Below are 26609 nucleotides of genomic sequence, written 5' to 3'. Positions count from 1 at the left end.
AACCCTTCCCCATACCGTTCCCTAATACTCCATTTAGTCTCGATCAGCACTGTCCAGTTTTGTGATAGACATGTTCTACACTTGCGCAGTCTAATATGTGGCTATTGTGCATCTGAAATGTGGCTAATGTGACAGAGAAACTGAATTTTTAATTTTATTTAGCTTTAATACAAATGTCAGTACCCATAAGTGGTTAGTGGCTATCATATTTGACAGTGTGGTTCTAGACACACATGCATACACCACATTAGGTGTGACTGGATTGCTTATGCAATTCACTGTAGGGGCTGATTTTATAATTTAGGTTGATGCCAGGTAAAACAGAACAAGGAAGCCAAGAAAATCATAGGAATTAGGAAAATCGAACAAGGTGGTTTAAAAGGAAAGTAATGACACATAATTAAGCAAAACAAGATTTGTCTTGTTTGGTTAAGAGGTTTTCAAGCTTTCATCTCAGAATAAGTATCAGGGCTCTGAAGCATTTGATGCATTTTACAATCAGGAAAGATATGTACTAGAAAATAAAGCAAGGAGAATTATCCTGAAATACTGTCAGAAAGAAATTAAATAGCTTTTCCACCTCTGCTTATCTATTATTCTTTGCCATAGTCTTCATTATTTACAACTAAAGAGTAAAAGCTAGTAAATTTTTAATGGGTAAAAATTTCCTCTATCCTAGAGGCAAAGTTACGAGCTTAATGAGATTGTAACAGTGTAAATTCTTATTGCTCAGTACCTGAAAGGGGGGGAAATGAACAAGCCATCTCTCGATGTGGCTGGCATACCACCCGGGGACCAAACATCTCTTCTGCAAGGCTCTGAGCTCAAAGGGCGCACGTGGACCAGCTGAGATTACTTCGTAGAAGCTAAACTTCAAAGCTGCAGGGTCTTCATGCGATCGCTGATGCTATGATGAAAAGGTGGATAATTAAACTAACTGGAATCATAGGCATAAATAAAAAATAATCTTTGTGACAAGTCTCAAAGCTAAAGGAAGGAGTGCCTCACTGCTAAAAAGTTACTTGCTCTGCAATTAATAAAGGATGAAAATGTTTGTTTCGAGCATCAGGATTGGAAGTTACGACACTAATGGGAGTGTATTTTGAGAACTTATTTGGTAGAGGCTGAATTCTTATAGATAGAAAATTTTAACCAACTTTTTGGAGCCAGTTTCCTTAGTGTGTATATTTTATTCTGGAAGTAAACTTTCGAAGCTGCATTAATGCCCCCTTTTCAGCCCATAAGCAAACCATTTATTAAGTCCAGTGACTATCCATAATGCACAAAACACTCTATTAGTTCTGCCAAATAGTTTTGCTCCATCCAGTAATGTAGTTTTAGATTAGAAAAGCTCCATTAGGTACTTTAAATGGAGAAAACACTGAAAACTCTGACATGTACATTATCTGAAATTCACGGCTTTTATCATATATTACCTAGCATCTAAAAGCCGAGATTTTCTTATCTCATGGTGACCTTTGTGGGGAATCAGAACCATTTATTGTGCAGAAAATGCAGAAAGCAGCAATCCAAATAGGAAAGTGTTTCAAAATGGCTCAGGCTCAGGCCCAAGGGGCTCAGGAAATCACCTTTTCCTTAAATTGCCCAATAAATATTCAGGCTTAGTGGTGGGTTTGTGGATGTTTACCACATCTAGTTGGATAGCAAAGCTGCTGCAATTGGGATTCAAATTACTGCTCTACAGACTCTACCAGACTTTGTTAAGGCCTGCATTTTGCCACGGTGGAGTAATTTATTTGCAATATTTAGGACGTTTTGTTAGCTTGCAGCCTTGAGACTTCCTTTCTCAGTAAGTACTCAATTTTTCAGGGGCTAAGTGGTTGCCAAGCTCCAATCTTCTTCTTTCTCTTTGAGTCAATTAAGGTTTATTTCTCTTTTCTCCAGATACCTGGTGGAAAAAAGTAAAAGGCTCAAAATCAAATAAATCAATTTGCAATAGCTGTATATTCTGATGAAAGAAAAACGGCTCCAGGAGTTTGGCATGATTGATTAGCATGGAATTGTGGATTTTCCTGGATTTTAGTTTTCTAAGATGTCTCCAGCTGCTATTATGCAGATTATTATCAATATTTCTATTTAAGATTCTATCTGCTTCATATGACCTTCCCCACTCTGTCCCAGCCATGAAGCCTTCCCTGACAATCTCTTCCTCCTCTTGTGAACCTGTAAAACTGCTTCTGTTAAAAAAGAAAAGAAACCTTATTCTCTAAAATCATAGGTTGTCAGGAACTTTGCTGCTGGAAATCGTATCAGTGAAAATGGAGCATCCCATTTTTGCTTGAAGGATCTGAGCCGTGTGGGCGCAGTAACAGAGAAGCAGCTTGATTTCCAACCAGGTGCAGAGTTTCAGATAAGGGGTTTTTGGACACAACATTCTGCATTTTATCTTTATAGTTTCCAAGGAAATAGGACCCTTAGTCTGCTTTTCAGCCCTGACCTGCTGATAACCCCTTTCCACATAGCCCTGCTTTGTGCCTCTCAACACACTCCTTCATTTTAATCTTACTGAAATTTCTCCCCTCATAATTCCTATTATAATCCTGTCTCTTTCCACCTTGAGGGAAATGCCCATGATTCCTCTGGTATTTGGGCTCCCTTGCTGTGCCAGTTAACAAACCTAACTTGTGGTCCTGAGATTTGTCCCTGGTGGTCATTATCAGATGGACTTTATCACTCTGAACTCCCACAGCACATTGCCTGTATCTCAAGTGTCACTTAAGACTTTCTAACTTGTATGCTTGCTATTTATACGTATTTCCCAAAAAGTAGCATCCACATTTGAAAGTAGTATCCATATTTATCTGAGAACAATATTTTGCACACCAAAAACCAGTGGCCATCAAGTCAACTTCGAGTCATGGCAACCCCATGTAGGCAGAGTAGAACTGTGCTCCATAGGGTTTTCAATGGCTGATCTTTCAGAAGTAGATCGCCAGACCTTTCTTGCGAGGCACCTCTGGGTGAATTCAAAACACCAACCTTTTGGTTAGCAACTAAACTTGTTACCTGTTTGCACCACCCCGGGACTCTACTTTGTACACAGTAGGCATTAAAATTATCTGATGAATGGATAAACACATGAACATTAGGAAAGTGTGTTTTAAATTATAATACTGAGGCATGATAACTAAGGATCCTAGAGGCTACAAGCACTTACTCCATTAATTTTGTTATGCTCTCATGTTTATTTTGATGCTTTTTATTGAAATTTTCCATTTGGTAATGAAAATATCACTGAGAAATTTTTTTGGTATTATTTCTAATGATGTGTTAAAAATGTATTTGATATATAGATATTATTATTAGAGTCTTAAATTATTTCATAGTGATTGTTTCCATGCTAATTTCTAATCAGAAACATAATGACAATGAATGTTTAAGAAAGAGGCTTAGATCAGGGTTTAGACTGGTTAGGCTTTCAGGGATGAAGCAGTCTTACATTTAGCTTTGTCATTAAGATGTTTCTTGACTGTTTTTGTTGTTGTTGTGTGCTGTCAGGTCGATTCCAACTCATAGCAACCCTATAGGGCAGAGTAGAACTGCCCTATAGGGTTTCCTAGGCTGTAATCTTTATGGGGGCAGGTCGCCAGGTCTTTTCTCCAGTGGAGCCACTCGTGGGTTCAAACCACTGACCTTTCGGTTAGCAGCCAAGCGCTTTATCATTGCCCCATCAGGAGATCTTTCAGAACAAGGGTCAGCAGCTTCCCTATTAAGATGGACTGGGAACAAAGGCCTGGTGATCTACTTCTGAAAATTGGCCTGGATCACAGTGGTCTGATCTGCAACCGATCATGGGGATGGCTCAGAACTGGGCAGCATTTTGTTCTGATGTGCATGAGGTCACCATGAATAGAGGGCCAATTCGATGCAGTTAACAACAACAACAAAGGAGCACAGGTCGGCAAACTATAGCCCACGGGCCAAATTCAGCTTGCTGCCTGTTTTTGAAAATAAAGGTTCATTGGAACACAACCATGCTTACTTATTTACATACTGTCTATGGCTGCTTTTGTGTTACGACTGCAGAGTTGCAATAGAGACCAGATGGCCTACAACACCTAAAATATTTCATATCTGGACTTTTACATAAAAAGTTTGCCATCTTCTGTTTTAGAGAATCAATCATAATCCTCATCTGTAAAATTGAGACGAATAATAGCAGCATTACACGCGTTAGATGAAAAGTAATGACTTAATTGTCACAATATTCTACTTTAAAAATGCTGATATGTAGAAGCACTGATATACAACTACACAGACATACATACAACTACATAATATTTTATTTATTGTATTTTAATTTAATTTGTTCATTGCATTAAGAAAAAATGCAATTAGTTTCTCCATAGAAACAAAGACAAATTCATCCATTTTTCTGCAGTTACTGAACAACTAGCAAACTTTTGTTTTGTTATAATCCTGAGGAGGTGATTACTGCTTAAAAACCATCCTTCATTCTCCACACTCCCTTTTTATATAAGACTTTCTTCCTGCTGGATTCTGTCTGTACTTTCCTTACCTGGTACCAGGAGTATGCTCGGTCCGATGGATCAATGAGGATGGTGATGATCTTGGCTTTGGGGACCAGGGAAGCAGCTCTTTTAGGAGCTTCCTCTGAGTGGAAGTAATTGGCACTCTTCTCAAACAGAAAGTCAGTGGTGACATTAGATGGAACAGGGAAAAAATCCATATACCTAGGAAAGGAACATTTTTCTCAAAGTAAGACTGGTTTTTACCCTTGTCCTGGTAACTGAAGATGTTAAATGTATCCGACAAATTCATTTTTTTTCCCCTAAACAAAAGCATTTTCCCTTAAGGCATTCGTCCCAGGTAATTCGCAAGCGAAAATTGTCCAGAATGCTAATACTGAATTATGAAAATGTTTCTCTAAATCCTTTTTTTTTGGTTTTGGTTTTTCTTAATATCAGGAAAAAAAGGGCTGGGAGATAACAAAAATGTAGACACACAGTGATCAAACTGCAATAATCAATCTGACTGTATAAAACATATCTAGATGTAGAAATACAGAACACAGAAAAATGTGTCAACAAAAAAGAAAATCTGATAAAAACAGACGGTGTTCAGTTCAAAGGTATTTTAAAAGGATTTAGACAAAGCATTTTTTGCTTCATCACAAGAAAATCGTTTCCATTCCCACTAATGTGTTGTGCTGATGTTATAATTAACCATGAAGTGTTAAAGTGCAGAATAGCTTTGGTGTAAACATTATGTATTAGCTTAATTTTTTCTCCATTTAGAGCCACTTATGTCTTTTGTAGAATAATTATAAGAAAAATTTTAAAAATGTATAAGTATTTCCAAATATAAAATCCCATCAAATTTCCCAAGGTCAGGTCCTGTATCTTTAAGTGTGGTAAGAATTTAAATCATCAGTTAGAGTGAACACAGGGATAAACTCAGGGATTCAAATAAAACTGATTTTATTTAATGTTCCACCTGTACAACATTTGTCAAATATAACTAATTCAGCATATGTTAGTAGATGTTTCTGATGTGCCAAGATTCACCTTTTAGAGACAAAAGGGCCTTTTTAGAGAGAATATACAAATCTAACTTCCAAGGAATTTTATATTTTATAATAATAGCCCACTTTTCTTCAATTCATAAGCTTCCATGACTTTGTGCCACCAAGATAGGCTAGTTTAATAATTACAGAACAAAAGATCCATTAACATTTATGTGATGACTTCTTTTTATAGTATGTTAGTTTTTTTTTTTTTAGTCATCTCACATGATAATGCTTCTGGTAGGATTCCAGGTGCTAACATATTGCAAAGTTTGGCTTCCACGACAAAGTGAAGTCTTGAGACTTCAGCAGTAAAGAAATCATTTTATGTTTTCTGCAAATTGCCTTGTTGATGATATATCATTCTGGATCCTTTAAGGGGGAAGGAGATATACAAAAATTTCTGGAAAGTTTGATCTGCTCTGTTTTGGTTTTCATTCTATTTACAGGAAGTGTCAAATTTTCAGCTATGCCTCATATAGAAGATCACACTGGTTTCAGGGGTGCTAAGTTATCCCAAGTGTCTAGTGGTGTCCTACTTGTTCCAAGCTTGTCTCAAGCTTGCTTGTTGAGAGAGGCTCCAAAAATCACAAAAAAAGGGGCTGACATCAGATAGCTTATAGCTTCTAAAAACTGACCCACCTTTCCAGCCGCCCTCTATACCTGGGAGAGTTTAGGTCTAGAAAACCTCCACAAGCAGTTCTGGATCTTGGACCTATAACCTGTTGATTCTGGCTGGCTCTAGAGGCTTCTGGAGAAAGAAACGTTCTGATTCTTGTTTGCCTACATGCCCACATTTTTTCTAGTACAGTGACTGGCACGTATAGGCACTTAAAAATGTTTGATGAGTAAACCAGAAAATAACCAGAGGAATTTAGGTTCGAACTTCCAGACTGGGCCCTGGAAGCTCCCCAAATAGAGCCAAATTTGGAGAATATAAATTTAGGTTATCCAAAGAATCGGTAAGCAAACTAGAGTGGTATAGCAGTTAGGGGGTTAAAAGTGAACGCATGTATCACTTAAGCTTTGCTACTTCCATGAGACATAACATCTCGACAATTTTTTACTAGAAAGATATGATTTTTTTGCAATACTCTACATTTATTTGCTGCTTGGGTTGACCCTGAGTATTTCTAAGTGATTTTGCTCAAAGTCAGATTAAGACATTTAGAGGTTCTAAATGCTAAAAGGATTTTGTGGTGCTCTATGCACCACTTTGGAGCTCTCGTGGCACAGTGGTTAAGAGCTTGGCTGCTAACCAAAAGGTTGGCAGTTCGAACCCACCAGCCACTCCTTGGAAACCCTCCTAGAGGGTAGCTCTACTCTGTCCTATAGGGTCACTTTGAGTCGGAATTGACTCAACGGCAACAGGTGTGGTTTTGGTTCAGATGTACCACTCCATCCCTTCACTGCATCCCAATGTAATTAAAAATAATAATACCAAATCATAGCATAAAGTTTACATGTATTCCAAAATCAAACATTTTTCTCAGATCTTCTGATCAGACACCTTGACTATTTTATCAAAGATAAACACTTCTTATTTTTATTTGCCCTACTTTGCTTGTGCCCTAAGCCTGTGCCCGGGCTGCCTGTTGGTTTTACCCAATTCTTCAAAAAAAAAAAAAAAACAGATTCATGTATCCAGATTAGCTACCTGTGCCTGGGTTAATTCTTTAAGTGACCCTGGCCTCCGAAACACACAATCTTCAACCTTCTGGTGCTGTGGCCCCAAAGGGTCTACTGAGATGGTGACACTTCATAGGAAGGCAGAGCCAGCTGAAGACTATGGATACATTTGATTTTGTTGACATCAATGCTATAGTTATTGTCAGCAGAGAGACATTATTTGCCGTTACTATCATTTGTTATTTCTATTAATTGCCTTTTATAAACACATGTTATCAATCACAAGTGTTAAGAGATGTTTTTAGTTATAATTAAAATCTTTCATTGCTGTTTAGCTTTCTGCTTATTTATGTCAGTTCCTTGTAAAAACTGTCTAAGGGGAAGGGACTTTTTTGTTTCTATTACAGTGCCTATACACAGTACTGTTCTATGATCAGTACTTTTTTTTTTAAAGATTATTCCCATGAATATTCTTCAGTTTCAGTTCCAGGGAGTCCAGGTATTGCATTCCCCTTCACCTCCAAAGCAGTTTTTAATCACTACCTTTAGTCCTTACATTAACATTTTATTCTATTGTATACCAGCCTACAGATTTGAATCAGTGGTCAAACACCTGCTAGGTGGTTGATGGTTTAATCATTCTCGTGGTTATTATTTATTATCACACAATCAATATCAATTACTGTATAGAAGAATCAGCAGTGAAAAATATAATAGAATATATGTAATCCTAGTAGGTAGTCTAATTATATTCAATCCATTTCTTTATCTTTCCATTCAGAATTCTTTTCCATTCATCGGCTCTTGAGGGGGATGACACTTTTAAAGTTGAGATCATGCAATTTGACAATAGATGTTAATATCTACAACTCTTTATGCTAAAATAGATGCAAAAAGTTTATGTTCATGCTCTAGAATTATTACAGCAACTCCATTCTTTTATGCCATTCTCTGTCCAGCATTATACCTTAATGTGAAGACCTCTAGATGTTTTATGATTTGACTGTTAGTTTGCATCATCAATTCCTACTACTTTGCTATATTTTATGTATATATGACACTTATACATTTAATTTTAAGATAACTATTTTCCTCAGATGTTTAACATATTTCTAATTATAAAGGACAAAAATTAAATTTCTTATATCATTGATAGTTTTTTTCAGCTTTTTAGAAATATATTCATGAAATATCCAAACATATCTCTAGTTCTATTTATTTATTTATTTTTTAACCTTTTATGCCAAAGCAAAATGGAAAATTACATATGTGGGCTATAGCAACATTTATGCAAAGTGTACAAGAAGAGAAGTATGAGGATTTTTTTAAAAATAGAGAGGCATGAAATGCCTGGATAATAAGATATTTCTCTGACTTCGTATCTGTAACTACTATAAAAAATAATGCCAACTGAAATTATATGTGGGCCTCTTGAGTTAACAAGTCCCTTCAAAAACTGAGAAGGGTCTGTTATGAATAACTTCAGTGCTCTTTCATGTTATTCAACCAATTTACCATTGTACAGATAATAATTTTATTTGTGATATAAACATGTTTATGAATATTAGTGCTAATTTTATACTGTGTACAGTACATATACTTTTAGATTTATACTAATAACCCATCTTACCAATCAATCCCCCTGTGGTAGTTATTTCTATTAAAGAACTGTACCTCCTCAAAGGTTTTTGGGCTGGGGGAGTTACTAAGGATGGAAGGATGCATAACCAGGAACAAATACAAAGCTGTGGTACCTGGAAAGACAAGAGAAGTTTAGAAATTAATTGAATGAAAGTATAATTTCTTAGCATTGGCATTTCAAAGTCATTAATAAAGTAAATATTACAATGACATAAAGAGATACATCATAAGTTCTGCTTGAGTTAAATTAACCAGATAGCCAGCATTTTAAAAGAAGCAGATTCAAAAAAATGGAGAGAGTTTGGTGTGGGGAGAAGAGGCTTGTTGCAGGGTTTGGGTAAACTAGCTTTTGCTCCCAGTTCAACCACTGATTTGCTCCATGATTTCAGCTTTTTGCTTCTCTTTGTCTTAGTTGCCTTAATGGAAAATCACTTGCCTTGCTTATTTATGGAGTTTCTCTGAGGATGAAAAGATACAATGTACCTGAAAATATTTTGTTATTAGTAAAACACTATATAAATGAAATATATCATCATTTAATATGAGGTATTACGTTACCAAACTGATCCTTGGGTTTTCCTATGAAGTTCCTGCTGAGGCCTATGAAAGCTTATTAAACTCAATACAGAATCTAATCTTTCAGCAAGTTTTCTTAAGTTTGAATGTGCTTATATGCTTATAAAAAGTAGTGTTAAAAACTGTTTATATTACCCCAAGAGTATGGCCCCCAGACACCCTTTTAACTCAGTACTGAAGTCACTTCTGAGGTTCACCCTTCAGCCAAAGATTAGATAGGTCTATAGGGCTGCTATGAGTTGGAACTGACTTAACGGCAACGGGTTTGGTATAGGAATGGGCTTTGTAGTTCAATTCACCCACCAGCCCAAAAGCAATGACAAGAAGGCAGGAAGGGGCAGGAAAACTAGACGAATGGAAATAGGGAACCCAGGGCAGAGGAGGGGAGAGTGTTGACACATTGCAGGTTGGCAACCAATGTCAAAAAACAATTTGTGTATTGTTTAATGAGAAACTAATTTGCTCTGTCAACTTTCACCTAAAGCATAATTTAAAAAAAAAGTCCTTACAACCACACACACACACACACACACACACACCTGTTTAAATCACTAAATTTAAACAAAAAATTCATACTTTTACTTAGCAATAGAACTTACAAAATTTGCACTTTTGGAAAAAGAACAGCATATCACAGGTAATTGTATAGATTTGTGACTATTAAGGAGCAAGGGTGTGACTTTTTAAAAGCAAGCAATGTCATAAACTGTAAAATTAGTGTTTTATACTCTAAATTACAAGCCAAAGGGAGTAGCTTAGTCAGACCGCTACAAGAGAAAGGATGGCAGTCTGGATCTCAGTTTGCCAAAGATTTAACTATGTGCTTGCAACTGTGACTGTTTATGAGATCATACTATAAAAATATTTCTGGTCTATGTATTCAGTATCCCTAAGACAGAAATATACCCTCTAGTTTCCACTCCTCTACCCTAATGTGATTTATACTATTATATAAGCTGATGGAGCATGAACTGTTAATTGTATCACAGGTCAATAGCTAGCAATGGTGATCAGACATGGCCTTATAATACTGCACTTCTCTCACTTGGATAAATTACTGTTCTAATTTTACTTAGTAATAATATCTTGTTGCCATCTTCACACATTTTTTAGTTTTCTTATCTCTCTGGTAAGCTTTCTTTAGTATTGTACTTAAATCTATCATATCTATAAAACAGAAAAAAATGTAAAATAACTCTGTCAACAGCAATACTGTCTACAAATGAATTGAAAGAGGCAGTGCCCCTAGGTTATATCTGAGCCAAACAATGAACAGTTTATCTATCATCAGAGAGAACCATAGAGCAGGAAGCACAGTAACCTCTTATATACAAAGGAAAAATGGTCTTTATGAGCTTGACTTATAATAGTGGTCCTCAACCTTTAACACGTGTCAGATTTATCTCAAGGGCTTGTTATAACACAGATAGCTGGGCCTGATGCCCAGAGTTTCTGATTCACCAGGTACGTGTGGGGCTCAAGAATTTACATTTCTAACAAGCTCCCAGGTGATGCTGATGCTTATGGTCTGGGGACCTCACTTAGAAGAAGTATGGAAAAAAATCTAAAACTTATTGGAAAAATAAATAAATAAATAAAACCCAACCTCCATTAATTGAAATCCACAGTAAAGTGAAAAAAAGCATGGTCTTTGGAGTCAGGTACAATCCTAAGGCCAATAGTTTTATTTCTAGTATTTGCCAGTTGTGAGAACTTGAACAAAACATTATTTACCCTCAATGAATCTTAGTTTTCTTTTTTTAAAATTTTTTTTATTGTACTTTAGATGAAGTTTTACAGAACAAATAGTTTCTCATTAAACAGTCAGTACACATATTATTTTATGACATTGGTTAACAACCCCACAACATGTCAACGTTCTCCCTTCTTGACCTTGGGTTCCCTATTACCAGCTTTCCTGTCCCCTCCTGCTTTCTAGTCCTTGTCCCTGGACTGTTGTGCCCCATTAGTCTCATTTTGTTTTACGGGCCTGTCTAATCTTTGGCTGAAGGGTGAACCTCACGAGTGACTTCGTTATTGGGCTAAAAGGGTGTCCGGGGGCCATACTCTTGGAGTTTCTCCAGTCTCTGTCAGGCCAGTAAGTCTGGTCTTTTTTGGTGAGTTAGAATTTTGTTCTACATTTTTCTCCAGCTCTGTCCGGGACCCTCTGTTGTGATCCCTGTCAGAGCAGTTAATGGTGGTAGCCTGGCACCATCTAGTTGTACTGGACTCAGTCTGATGGAGGCCACGGTAGTTGTGGTCCATTAGTCCTTTGGACTAATCTTTCCCTCATATTTTGTTTTCTTCATTCTCCCTTGCTCCCGAAGGGTTGAGACCAGTGGAGTATCTTAGATGGCTGCTCACAGGCTTTTAAGACCCCAGACGCTACTCACCGAGGTAGAATGTGTAACATTTTCTTTACAAACTATGCTATGCCAATTGAGGTAGATGTTCCCCAAGACCATAGTTCCCACAGCCCTCAGCCCAGCAGTTTGGTCCCTTAGGGAGTTTGGATGTGTCTATGGAGCTTCCATGACCTTGCTTTGTACAAGTTGTGCTGGCTTCCCCAGGATTGTATACTGTTTTACTCTTCACCAAAGTTACCGCTTATTTATTGTCTATTTAGTGCTTCCCCCCACCATCATGGATTGAATTGTGTCCCCCCAAAAATGTGTGTAGCAACTTGGCTAGGTCATGATTCCCAGTATTGTTATCTGATGTGATTTCCTTATGTGTTGTAAACTCTATCACTATGATGAGATTATATGTGATCTCCTCATGTGTTGTAAAATATCACTGGTGATGAGGTTATACTGATGAGGTTGACAAGATTAGTGTCTTAATGCAATCTCTTTTGAGATATAAAAGAGAGAAGCGAGCAGAGACACATGGGAACCTCATACCACCAAGAAAGCAGTGCCAGGAGCAAAGCGTGTCCTTTGGACCTGAGGTTCCTGCGCAGAGAAGGAAGACCAAAGAAAGACTGATGACACGGACCTTCCTCCAGAGCCAACAGAGAAAGTGTTCCTCTGGAGCTAAAGCCCTGAATTTGGACTTGTAGCCTACTGGACTGTGAGAGAATAAACTTCTCTTTGCTAAATCCATCCACTCGTGCTATTTCTGTTACAGCAGCACTACACCCCCCTACCCCTCCCCTCCCTCATAACCATCAAAGATTTCTTTTTGTGTGTAAACCTTTTCATGAGTTTTTACAATAGTAGTCTCATACAATATTTGTCCTTTTGTGATTGACTTATTTCACTCAGCATAATGCCCTCCAGATTCATCCATGTTATGAGATGCTTAGCAGATTCATCATTGTTCCTTATTGTTCTGTAATACTCCATTGTGTGTATGTATCCGTTTATCTGTTCATCTGTTGATGGGTATCCAGGTTGTTTCCATCTTTCTGCTATTGTGAACAATGCTGCAATGAACATGGGTGTGCATATGTCTATTGAGTCTTAGTTTTTTTATGTGTAATGGGGAAGAAAAAACTTGGGTATCATGGTTTTATGAGGGTCAAGTAAGATAACCTATGTCAAAGTACCTAAATAGTGCCCCCCTTCATATCTCAGTAAGGTATTTTTAAAAAATTACAGCTTTATTGAGATATAATTTAGTAAGGCATTTTTTAAAACTGAAAAGAATAAATCTTTGTGGGGAAAAGAAGTATGGATATTATAGTGTGAAAAGAGAAACAGAAATTAATTCCTTTCTTACATAAATGAAAACATTCTTTTCTGAATTTCATGTTTAAGAATGGTATTAAATTATGTTATTTGCTTTTAATAGCCTTTCATGTCTGGCATTAATTAGACAAACAGAAAAAAACCAATATGATCTAATTGCTTTGCATGGTCAGTAAAAGTCATAATGTATCAGTGGTCAAAAAACTATGTAGTGGGTTCTGAATTCTATCTTTACCTTCACATGGTATTGGGTCTGAATAAACTGTCTTGTATATAACGGTGGCAAATGGCACAGGACCTGGCAACATTTCATTCTGTTATACATGGGGTCGCCATTGACCGGAGCCATGGCGGGCAACTAACAGCAACAACAATTCAACTACATAATCACAGACATGACACATTGAAATAACTGTCTGTAAAGCTTCACCTTTTATATTTTTGTCAGTTTCAACACTGAAAAATATTTGAATAACCAGGTTACTATAAGTCTATACAAAACTATTCACAAATATACTTTTGACAAAACTAATGTTAAAAATGAAGCTATTTAATTCTCGTGGAATTAAGGAGATGTTTTTGTCCAATTGAATCAATTTTGCAAAATATTGATACACACAACCAAATGATTGAAGCCCATGAGCATTATGCTAAGTGAAAGAGGTCAAATACAGAAGACCACACACTATGATTTCATTCATATGAAATTCTAGAAAAGACAAAACTATAGTAGCAGAGGAGTCCTTGAGTGGTACAAACAGTCAGCACACTCAACTGCTAAGCAAAAGGTTGCAAGTTTGAGTTCATCCAAAGAAGCTTTGAAAGAAAGGCCTGGTGATCTACTTCCAAAGAATCAGCCATTGAAAACCCTATGGGGCACAGTTCTGTTCTGACACACATGGGGTTGCCATGAGTTGGAACTTATTCGATGGCAACTAGTTGGCCGGCTACAGTGGCAGACAGCAGATCAGTGGTTGCTTGTGGCTGGGGGTGGGGGAGGGAATCCACTGCAAAAGGGCATGGAGAAACTTTTTAGGCGTACAGAACTTCTCTGTATTTTGATTCTGGTGGTAGTTACCAAACTGCATACAATTCCAAAACATATCATTGTATATTGAAAATATGTGAATTTTAATGCATGTAAATTAATACCTCAATAAAGCTGGAAAAAAATCCAATTTCTATAGGAAGTAGATAAAAAAAAATCCCTCACAAAGGTAAATGTCATATACAAATTGTAACATAAACATTTGGAAACTCAATTGAGCATAAGATGACAAGTAATAATTCTGCCATATAACCGTGATATTAAAAAAATGTCTGCATATCCAACACAACAAGGGAGGGAGCATATCCTGCAGGGCTTTCTGAAGCAAATCTGATACACAGAATACGCGTGCTTCTGAGAGCAGATGTGATCAGTAACGGCGAGGCTATGCGATGGCAGTGTGAGTTTGATGAAGAGACTTTAGTTTAAATGTTTTTCCATTTGCCTCTTGACTTTAAATAAATAAGGAAAAGTAAAACAGATAAGGACAAGAAAAGGATTTGTCATATTTATTATTGTTTTCAGATTGATATTTGCAAATGAGACTAATGGAAAATGAAATGGGCTAAAGTTTGTATACATTACACAGAATTATTCCTAGTCATTTCTAAAGAGATGAGGAGAGGGAATGCATTCACCTTAGGAAGGGGTCTGGTTGAAATGGCTGTTTTCTGTGAGGCCAGAATCTAAGGGCTCCAAATAATTTATCATGTGGAATACAGCATGAATGTCTGGTGTCTTAAAACTTCCACTGGGCTTCCTTTTAATATTGATTCTTTCAGAAACAAGAAGTTTATGGGAAAAAAAATTTAAGAATCAGTGTGGAAGATCTCTCCTGGGTATGGATAAATACTTTTCATAGCACAAAGTTTTGTTTATGTCTGGGAATTCTGCTTGTCAGACATCTTTTAGACTGTTAAAAAAAAAAGTCATCTCTGCAAGAAATAGTTTAGAAATAAACTGTATCAGGAAGATGGCAGCTTAAGAAGCTCTTTTTCTAGAAGAGATTTATTATAAAGAGTTACAGGTATTTATATCTGTCCTCCTTGACTTTTGACAAAATCCTGTCAGCTACTTTCTAAATTCTTGATTAGTTTTGATTTTAGAAATGTTAATAAAAACACTTTTCAATTAAGATCTTTGGGGAAAAAAAATTCCTAACAGAATTTCCTGCTGAATATTCACCCTATGTGACATCTATTTTTGACCTTTTCCCTTAATTAAAAAAACACTTTGACAAATGCTTAAGTACATTATTGAGCTAAGCAAAGATTATGTCTGAACACAAAATTTGTTATTTTTTATCAGCACTTCTAGGAAGTGTAAGAACTCACTGTGACAAGAGCTCATGGTTAGTTGGTTAATCATAACATAAAAAGCTCTCACCAGTTTTCTGGGGTCCTATTATCAAGAATTTTGGTAAGCGATCACAGGTTTTTTCTTTAGACCAAATATCTCTGTGGCGTTTGTCATCACAAGGATTCTAAACGAGAGAAGAATATAGAGATTTATTTATCTATTTTGTGACTGTGTCCATTGCGTGCTAGAGTTTTTCAACTTCTGCCCTTAAAAGATATCCCAGGAAACAAAGCTACGTGGCTCCATTTTAAAAATGAAGGCCTTGATATAGCATCCAAGAAGCTTTCAAATCATTCCTTTCCATCGTGAAGTTGAGTCTACAGAGGAGGTGGGGGAGGGAAGGCGTTTCCACCATGGGTAAACAGCTCATGCTGCTGAGAGTTTTACATTTTTTTCTACTACTAGTAGTTCTATGTCTTAGTTTTTTTTTTTTTTTTTCCTTCTTCTTTTTAAATAGTGAGCTTGCTGGGCAGAGACTGTGTTTTCTGCTAACCTAAAAGAAGACACACTCTCAGCATTCAATAAATAAGTGAAATATTAGGTATCACATTTTCATTCTATGTAACTTTGAGCTTTCCTGCTGTGCTTCAAAGGGATATGGATCTGGTCATAATAATACTATTTAAAGAGACAGCTGGTTCCTTTCAGCTGCCTTCAAAGGTCAGTAAATGTATATCTAAAAATGTAACTTTACAGGCTGTGATGTTAAAAAGTACTGAATTTTAGCAAAAGGGCAAAATGAGGGTGAATTACTACCTCTGGGATTCGGCTTTTGATCTATAGTACTTGAACTGACACACATTGTGCAAGATGTATCTGAAAACACCCTTTAATTCTAACTGCGAAGTGCACATTATGTAGAAAAGAGTGAAGAATTACAGTACCCTTTACTGCTATTTTCGGAGTGGTCAAAAGGGACCACCTTCTATTTCTACTCAATTAATATTGCAGATACATGTAGTTAAATAAACCTTCTGCTAAGAATGAATAATAAACAGATGCTCAGAATGAAGTGAGGGTATTCTTTTTGGCTACTGTCCTGGAAAAAAAAAATTGGTTTCAATCCTGTTGCCTGAAATAATAATGATTTCATTTTAAAGATAAGGTATTAAATTAGCAGGAAAACTGCATGTCTTTCCAGAGGTTAACATCGATGGTATTTTGTAGTGGGTAAGATTAAAAGATGCTTGGTATAATGACTGAAAAGTAACATGCAGTCTATAATCATTGACTTGACTTTGCTAAAATGTGCAGTTATTTCCCTCCTTGAGGTTATCTTTTTGTGCTCTGGAGGTAATTAACCCAAGTTTAAAGAATGGAGACAGTTTGCCGCAATGTCCATCTGTTAAATTTACTCAGTTCTACTGAAGATTGTTATTGTTTTACCATCAACTCCATCAATGACTCTCCTGTAGCATTTTACACAGTGATTAAGAGCACAGTCTGGAATTGATTCCTAATTTTACTATATACTAGCTGTGTGACCTTGTTCAAGTGGCTCAGACTTTCTGTGCCTCAGCTTTTTTCATCTGTAGAATGGGAATAATATCTGTACCAACCGCATAGAGTAGTTGTGAGCATTAAACGAATTAACATACGTAAAATGTCCAGTCGGACCCATAGTAAACACTATCTAAGTATTTGCTAAGAATATTACTTTCCCAGATCATGGAGTGGGCAATTTAAGTTCAAAGTATGTACCTGAACTTATAGGACACGAGTCAATCCTTTGGAATTCCAGGATAACCCTAGAATACTCTGAATATGCCATATCTTTGTGACAATTTTCTTTTAAGAAACTTAGTCTTTTTACTACAAAACACTTACTCCATGTTCAAACTAATCCCCAGCTGGTACTTTCAAAAGCTGCCCACATTCTTCCACTCATGTGGTTCAAAAGGTGGATATCAGTTCTGAACTCTTCTCACCCTTCCCTCTAATGTAGTTTTGGCATTAGAGATGTGGGGATGTGCTCAAGGCTTACCAGCTGGCCGCCTTCCTAACACACACCCCGCTGTCTTCTATCCTCTCAGCCTCTTACAGTCTGAAAATTGAGCTCTCATTCTTGACTGAAAACATTATATCCACTGGATTGTGCATTGAGATTTCCAAATTCTATAATTTCTATGGGCATGGGAACAGAGAATCTTGCTCAGTATGTAGAAACAATCTAAGACTACAATTCAGTAAGGAGTAATTTCTCAAATCTACTAACATGTCCAAAATGTACCTTTTTTAAAAAGATGGCTTTACTTTTCTGATTTGGATTATCTCACAGAACTACAAGATATGTTTGTAGGATTAATGAAGTAATGATTCCAAATTATTGATCCAGTCTTACCTGCCAGAGAGGGTCTTTCTGTTCAGGGAAGAGCTCAAAATATTTGTGAGCCAGTTGCAGTGGAGGCAGAGTCTGAAGTCGTAGGTTGGTCCAGCTCTGAACGAAGTTGGCCAGATTAACAAATGTGTATAGCCCCAGTCGGTCATTCCCGTAGTTGGACAAATGGGTCATGAAAATGCTGATCTGAAAAAGGCAAAGATGAACAGCGCTGTAAATACAAATTGTTTTAACACTAGGGGGCAGTGCAATCACAGCAAGGCTAAGTTTTTTTTTTTTTTAATTACTAAGTAGTCTGCCCAGGCCTTCAATTCATGAAGAGTTTCGGGATTTTGGACATACCTCAAATACTCTCATTATATGAATGCACAGTAGAGAATATATTATTAGCATGATCTGATGAGCATTTTTTTCTTGAAATTTTAATATATTTTATTACAAAAAATGAGTCAAACACCTATTAGCTGCCATATACTGACGCTAGTGCAACTAGACTGCAGCTGAATAACACATCCTAGAGGTGTTGTTAGGCGGTGCAAATGGTTTGTGCTCGACTAGTAGCCTAAAGGTTGGCAATTCAAACCCACCCAGTGGTACTGTGGAAGAAAGGCCTGGCAATCTGCTTCTGTTATGATTACAGTCAAGAAAACCCTACACAGCAGTTCTATTCTGTAACACATGGGTGCCATGAGTCAGAATTGACTCAATAGCACCCAACAACAACGTCAACACATAATGGCCTCATGATATGTGGACTACTCATCATTTGAGGCATCAGGGTTCCAGGAGGTTGGAATTTTAATTTCAATCTACTTAATTCAGCTTGTAATCTAGTCCTTCAAGATTCAATGAACTGTCATTATTAACATTAACTGAGTGACCTCTGGTTTGCATTTATTAGAGGCCACAATGACAACAGGCTGGGGCCTGAGTTTTTACTGAAGTAATCATTAACCATTTTCCATCAATAACAGTCTCAAAACATTTTTCCATATTCATTTCCAATATATGTATATATTGGGAATATATTTATATTGGGGTTCTTGTGTGGTGCAAATGGTTAATGCATTGGCTGCTATCTGAATGGCTGGCAGTTCAAGTCCACTCAGAGGTGCCTTGGAAGAAAGGCTGGGTGATCTACTTCCAAAAAATCAGTCTTTGGAAACCCTATGGCGCACAGTTCTACTCTGACAGACATGGGGTCGCCATAAGTCAGAATCAACTCCATGGCAACAGGTTTTACTATTCCCAATATCTTATACCTCCTTCAAATATAGTCTTCAATGCTTAGATAGATAAAATCGACTCTTCTATGGAAGCACCTGAGCAAGACTGAATTCATGCATTGAAAAAAAAATCATAGCAAATGTGGGGAACTTTTCATAGTAAAATAAATTTCAATTAGTAGGTTTGATTAAATTGATCTGGGATGTGCACTGAGCATTTTTAAAGCTACTGCTCTAAGTGAATGCAAATAACTTTTGTCGGTCAGATGTTGACAAACAGAAATAATTCTTCTGCGTGAGATTTTCAATGGCAAAGAAAATCATTGTGGCATTTATGCTACCATAAAAAAGAACCATAAAAATAATTCATGTGATAATAGCACTTTCCTAAAATATATAATGTTATGGGAATGAATAGTAATAATGGTTATTATAATCATCATAATAATGAATATAAAAGGTTCACTCATTAAGTGGTTGAAAGAAATATTAAATAAAATTCAATGAGGTAGAGTGGTAGAGATGAGAAAAAAGGTTATATTAAGATTTGATATAATGAATCAAAAAAAAAATTACGACTATGAATAAGAAGAAATAGTAAAAGCCTGTATTCTATGGAACAAATCCTGCTGGGCTTTCCCATGAAAAGCCTCATCTGTAATCTAGAATATTTAATTGTGTTTCTATTCACTCTGCCTGAACAGATATTAATCTTAGAAGTTTCACAAACAAAATACTCTGAGGGCGATTTTAAGTAGCTCCCAGCAGAATGATACAGTAATAGATTTGATAAGGAACACTTATACCATTTTGGGTCTTTCTGAAAAATGAGACTTTTAAAATTTAACCTGGTTATGTATGTTCTACAGTCACTTCAATTCTGTGACTTATTTTTTTTACCTCCACCTCCTTTTCTTCTCCAAAGTTTATCAAAACAACATGTGATTGAGAAACTTACGAAAATCATACTTAAATTTGTAAGTTCTCTTATACTGTCTGTTAGAGGCAGTCTTTCCTTATTTGTTTTATATGCCACATTTTTTTTCAGTGTAGCAGAATATTTCAAGATGTCTTTCTCTTAAAAGAAAAACTTTAATACAATGTAAAAATATATAAACACACATATGTATTTTTTTTTTCTTAACCTGGTTAGCCACTAGTTCAAATTTCTTGCTTTATTTTTATGAAAGATTTATAGATACATGTGCGTCCACATTTCACTTGAATAATATCTACAATGGAAAGAAAATCGAAAACTTAGAGGTCCTGTGTGACTTTCTGATACTAACACATTTGACCTTCCTTTGAATTCTCTTTCCCACCTTGGAAAACATATTCTGTGACAATCAAACCAGAGTACTACTTTTCTAACTGCATGACTATAGAAAGTAAAAACAGTCACTTTCTCTGATAGACAGAGGAAACCCAAAATGAGTTATGAGCTAGTTAATAACATTGCTTTTGCTGAAACCCAACCTGATTTGTAAGGATCGAGATGATACTTACAAGGTGTTGAACTTACTCCTGTCAAAGAAAAGCTTCTTAGCCTGCAAGCATGGAACCTTTCCCAGGCTTTCAATTCTGTTTTTGTATATCCACTTTAGCATAATGCAAAGTGCACTATGAGTAAAAGGGCTATTTCAAAGTGATTTTTTTTTTCTTTCCTAATGCATGCCACCTCATGCCACTTTTAAAGTTGAGACTCAAGCCTGGGATTTTGTTTTGTGCTTCTAAAGGAATACAAGACCAAAGGGAGTATAATTTGCCAGGAAATAAAACATTTTAATGTCTTTTAAGACTATTTCTTTTAGTGAATCACAATATTCTCTCTTGCCCTGCAATATAACATATCTTTTGTTTAATATGGAACCTCTTCAAGTTTTCTTTAGTATTTTTAAGTTATGAAACTATGCAGAACAAGCAATGGGACTAGCAAGAACAAATATATAACTGGAATGTTGCAAGCATTTCTTCCTTGTCCCTGTTCTGACCTATGACATTTATAATGTCACTCCGTCTCTTGGCAATTCTTCACCTTACAACAACTTCTGCACACTATAGAAAGAAATGAAGAAAGCCTGTAAAGGTTGTCAGTTCAGAGAAAATATTAGTTTTTTCATAAAGGGGATACCTTTATCATTTTTAAAATGCTTCTCAACTGAGGTTTTTAAAAAAAGGATAGAATGGATCAAAATAAATTATCTGTATTATACACGGAGGTTCCAATGAGGAGAAAAATACTGGAAGAAGTTACAATTGCATTTCTACAACAATGTTTTTTTCTATCAGCATGGTAAAAGTAATTAACTGTTACCAAAAAGACTAATTAGCTGCTTAAAACTCAAATCATTATAAACACTACCAAAGGTATAAACTTTATTATCAGCTGAAAAAAAATCCTTCCTAGCCTAACAGACGTAGACATATATAACAAGATACTTATTTATGGTATTTTTTTCTGTAAAAGGCAAAAGGTAAATGTCAAATACCGTACACACTGGTACTCATTAGAAAGAAACAGATATAATTGGTAAAAATTGTAGCTAAGAGAAAGATATGGGAAGATTTATCTACATTTTTCAGCCCCAACCATGCAAATCCAGTAAGTTCCAGGTATGGGGAATGCATGAATCACTACCAAGAAGAATAAGGAGCAAAACGTGTCCTGGTGCAAAAACAGTTCATAATGCAGCAATGCAGCAATTATTGTCTTTCTTTTGAGAAGGTGAGGGAAACGGAGAGGGAATAAGAGTATAAAAAAAGTATGTTAATTATAATTTATTATAAATTATGCCATTCAGGACCATGCAGATTAGTTCAATCCCACAGATGTTTTCCTGATCATGCTGCTATGTGCAAGATGCTCTGCCTGGTTCTGGGGGTACAAATGTAAGTATGATGCTTTTATTTTTTTTCCGTTTTGTTCATGAAAAGATTCAGAATTCAAAAGATAGAAAAGGGTTTACAGTGGGAAGTCTCCCTCTCACTTCTGTCCTTCAGCCAACCACATTTTTTTTTTTTGTATTCTTCTAGGTGGCCAAAGATTCAACAGCTTTAGCATACATACTGATCACTTAGGAAGCTTTTCAGAAGTTCATCACATTCAGAGATTCTGATGCCCTAGGTCTGGAGGGGGCCCTGGTACCTACATTTTAAAGAATCACCCATAGTGATCCTGACGCAGGCGCCATGGAAAGACTCTGAAGAAAACTGTCTGGACCCATTGTTTATTCCCAGAGAAAACACTGAGTTCAACAAGAGTTACTGGTTGCTCTATGGTGGTCTTTTTGAATATATATTTAAAACAAACATGTCTTGTTAAGCTCATAAATATATTCTGATGCCCTAGACTTAGAGCTGTTCCTAGCAAAAACAAAACAAAGCAACTGAGTGAATGCTCTTGGCCATGCCTTTTGGAGGCTTCTGTACTACTGCTGACAGACGTGTGGAGATGCATGAAGAGGGGATTGGAAAACACCTGTGGTTCACATAGTGTTGTTAGCTGCTGTCAAGTTGGTTCTGGCTCACGGCGACCTTATGCACAAATGAACAAATGAACAAAACACTGCCCAGTCCTGCACCACCCCCATGATCAGTTGCAGACTGGACCATTGTAACCCATGGGGTTTTCAATGGCTGATTTTTGGAAGTATATGGCCAGGTCTTTCTTCCTAGCCTGTCTTAGTCTGGAAGCTCTGCTGAAACCTGTTCAGCATCACAGCATCTCACAGATTCCACTAACATGACATGAATGCATCACTGCGTGTGAGGTGCATTGGCCAGGAATAAACTGAGTCTCCTGATGGAAGGTGAGAATTCTACCACTGGACCACCTATGCCTCCCTCATGTAGTTCATGTAAATGTGCACAGTTGGTGCCTAATTCCCTTTCAATCCTAGGTTTTTATCAAAGCATAATCCTTCTCCATTTCCACATATACCTCTCAGATGCATATTATAATTTCTTTATTTAAAAAGTCTGCCTTTCCTGTTCACTTTTACTTTATTTCACTGGCATTAAAGGCTTGCGTGTTAGAGGACAGCACATTGTGATTTGCTTCCTGGTCTTCCTCCTTGACTTAGATCCTCAGACTAGAAATACTCTTTAGGGATATAAAGGAAGCCAGTTTATTTTTATGAGACAATGTTCAAACTCCAGACACCTTCATTTTCATCATCTTAAAACCTAGTTAATTCTACAACTGTCAAGATTGCACTTCATCAAATGAGCATGTCTCATTCTGCAAAAAAAATAAAAAATTCTGAGCAGAAAGGATAGTCTAATGATGCTGGACCTGAGCCTTTTATTCTATAATTTCCTGGTTCAAACCTTTTAATAATTCCTCACTGCCTTCTGAATTATATATAAAGTATAAATTCAGGGTATTGTCGTCAGTTACAACACAGCAGCAGCTTACCTTTCCAAACGTGCTCCCCAACTTTCCCTGGACTTGCCTACACTGTCTCTGTTTATGCAGTTTCTTCTCTCTAGAATACACAGCCTCACTTTTCTGCTTATCTAAATCCTATGTATACAGAACACCACCTCCATTTTTCAGATCTCTCTAGCTAATGCACTCTTTAAAAAAAAATTGAGCCCCAGAGCACTCCAGTTTTGTCTTTCTGACATTTTCTTACCCTGGTTTGTATTATGCTGTTTTGGTCCTAGTTCTGTTCTTCCTAGATTGTACGGTAAGTTCTTTGGGGGCTGGCATGAGGCCTTTTCAACTTTATTCTCTTAACTATGATATATAGTATGTGCCCTGAGGAGTCCCTGGGTGGTGCAAACAGTTAAGTGCTCAGCTACTAACCAAAAAGTTGGCAGTTCAAACCCATCCAGAGGCACCTCAGAAGAAAGGCCTGGTGATCTACTTCTGAAAAATCAGCCACTGAAAATCCTGTGGAGCACAGTTCTACTCTGTACACATGGGGTCACTATGAATCAGAATCAGTGCTATAGCATGACAACTTGGGTTTTTTCTTTTCCTGTGTGTGTGTGTGTGTGTGTGTGTGTGTGTGTGTGTGTCTTTTTTTTTTTTTTAATGTGCCTTGAGTTTACACCAATAATCTTATTTGTAAAGTTGGGGAATCCAAGGTCATTTTTTTTTTTCAGTGCTATTCACCTTGATAATTCTTCAACACCATTCTAATTGTAGACTTCCTCAATGATTTGTTCTAGTCTCCTTTAACTTTATCCCCATTCGCTCTGCGCTCCTCTCCCTGAACTTGGTCTTCCCAGTCTACACTGACTTTCTTACTGCTCTCTTCCCTGTTTACTGTGAAACTTCATTCCTTTGTAAGTAAATTATATCTTTTATGTCTCTGACTTTGGCCTACACAGTGGTTAAAAAAGTGGGCTCTGCCATCTACTGGTTCTGTGATTTTAACTTATTTAAATCTCAGTGCTTAAATCTATTTATCTAAAAGAACAAAAGGCTAGAATAACTACCTTACGGGGTTGTTCTGAGGAATAAATGTGGTAAATAAAACATTAAAGCACTACCTGGCACATCGTAATTGCTTAATAAATGACAACTATTTATTATTGTTGTTATTGATATATCATTATTATTTTGGAGGAGTCATCATTTGTCATTTATAGCTTCCTTCCAGGAGCTCATCAGCCTTACCTAGACTTCCATCTCTTGACCCTCTCTGTTTCTGCATCTTTCAATGTTCTTCTAATCACTCTTCTTCCTTTACTAGGCAAAACTCTATGGCCAACTATTTGAATTTCTCATCATCACCCACAGTGTCCCAAATCATCTTTCTGCTTTTAATTGGAATCCAAGCCTTTGAACCAATTTTGCCACTGAATTACTTCATTTCCACATATGGACTGTTGAGCACAGCTAGAGAAAAACCACACAATGGGAGCTATTCATGTCACATAAACATACGGTACCCAATCTTAATGGAACCCTCAGTGCTATTGGATATTCTTTTTATTCATTTTTTGTTAACTGGCTCTTCAGTAGCTATTTCAAATGTTTCATCCTTCTCCTGAGACTTCCTGCTCAGTCTCCACTCTCTGTAATTTCCATAGGCAATTATCCCCTAATTAATGGAGAATGGTCATCAGACAGGGACTCTTTCAACTTCCTACCGCTCCCCACATACATTTGTCTTTTTCAAATCCCTCCTGACAAATGAGAACATGGAGGTGTTCCATTTTGTATTCAAGACTAATATGTCTCCCAGTGCTTTTGATCCCATCTGCTTTCAACTCCCATGAGATGTTATTCCAACACTTACTCCTTTGTTGTTCTCTATTTTCAATCCCCTCTACTGGGCCTTCCCTAAAACCTGAAAACATGCTCAAGTCTCTCCTACCTAAAGCAATCCCTTGCGCTTTTTTCTTTTCTAACCACTGTCCTTCGCAGCCAAGTTCTTCAAAGAAGCAATGTTCAGGTGCCATCTTCACTCCTCACCTCCTTTCACTTGGAGCCCGAGTGGTGCAGCAGCAGTTAAGAGCATGGCTGCTAACCAAAAGGTCAGCAGTTCAAATCCACCAGTCCCTCCTTGGAAACTCTATGGGGCATTTCTACTCTGTCCTATAGGGTCACTATGAGTTGGAATTGAGTCAACAGCATTGGATTTGGAGGTTTTTTTTGTTTTTAATCTGGCCTTGTGCCCGCTACTCCACTGAAACTGCCTCAACAAAAGTAAGCAACGGGCTCCTGACTACCTAATCCAATGGGTCCTTGGTAGTCTTTATCTTACCTTATCAATCTGCTCCATTTGACACCATTGACAACATTAAAAATTTTCTCCTTCCTGGACTTTTTTGAAATTGTTTTCTCTTAGTTCTCCTCCATCCATCTCCTTTGCTAAGTCCTCTTTCTCTACTTTCCCTTAAATAGCTGGTGTCTCTCAGGATTTTATTCTTTACATGCTGTCCCTAGGTGGCCTTCTCCACCCCCATTATTTCACCCTCCTGATTTCCAAGTCTCTAACTACAATCCATATCTTTATCCTAAATTTTAAACGTGAACCTCTACATGTCTGGTTGACATTTTTACCTGAATTTCTCATAGTCAGCTCACTTTAAACATGACTAAATTGAACCCATTATATATTTACACTAGAGTGTAATTAAGCTCTAGAAGATTGAGGACGTCATTTGTTTCATCATTGCTAGATTCCTAGCACCTACTCAGCTAGATAATAACTATCACATAGGAGATACTTAGTAAATAAATATTTGAATGAATGAATTTTTACACTGAGATCTTTCTTCGTGTTCTGTATTTTGCCTAAAGTTACTATTTTTCATATGATCATCCAATCAAAAACTTGAGGGTATTCCAATCTTTTACCAGCTCCTCATTTCTTATTAAACTGATCTCCTAGTTTTGTCAATAAAGCCTCTTGAATGACTCAAATCCATGGCCTTCCCTCTACCCCTATTTGAATTTGCTTAGTTTAATACCTCATTACATCTTATCTGGACTCTTTAAAAGCCTTCTAACTAGTTTTCCTCCTTCCAGTGTTGTGTTTCTCTAATCTATCCTCTAGAGTAATGCTGTCCAATAGAAAAAAATAAACAAAAT

The 26609-nt window shown here is 36.8% G+C and overlaps 1 protein-coding gene across 1 annotated transcript in view; it reads right to left on the bottom strand.

Annotated features, from left to right (window-relative positions):
* Positions 1-26609, bottom strand: part of LOC101344422 (N-deacetylase and N-sulfotransferase 3) — a 219972-nt gene that overhangs the window by 21554 nt on the left and 171809 nt on the right. Inside the window, exons 7-11 of the mRNA XM_023741102.1 lie at positions 17835-18017; positions 15521-15617; positions 8808-8931; positions 4541-4715; positions 737-907 (exon numbers count right to left, since the gene is read on the bottom strand). Coding sequence (XP_023596870.1) covers positions 737-907; positions 4541-4715; positions 8808-8931; positions 15521-15617; positions 17835-18017 — 750 coding nt within the window. The remainder of the gene's footprint in view (positions 1-736; positions 908-4540; positions 4716-8807; positions 8932-15520; positions 15618-17834; positions 18018-26609) is intronic.

The sequence above is a fragment of the Trichechus manatus genome, unplaced genomic scaffold (assembly GCF_000243295.1).
Source record: "Trichechus manatus latirostris isolate Lorelei unplaced genomic scaffold, TriManLat1.0 scaffold00171, whole genome shotgun sequence".
Taxonomy (NCBI): Eukaryota; Metazoa; Chordata; class Mammalia; order Sirenia; family Trichechidae; genus Trichechus; species Trichechus manatus.
This window is presented reverse-complemented; position numbering and strand designations above follow the sequence as displayed.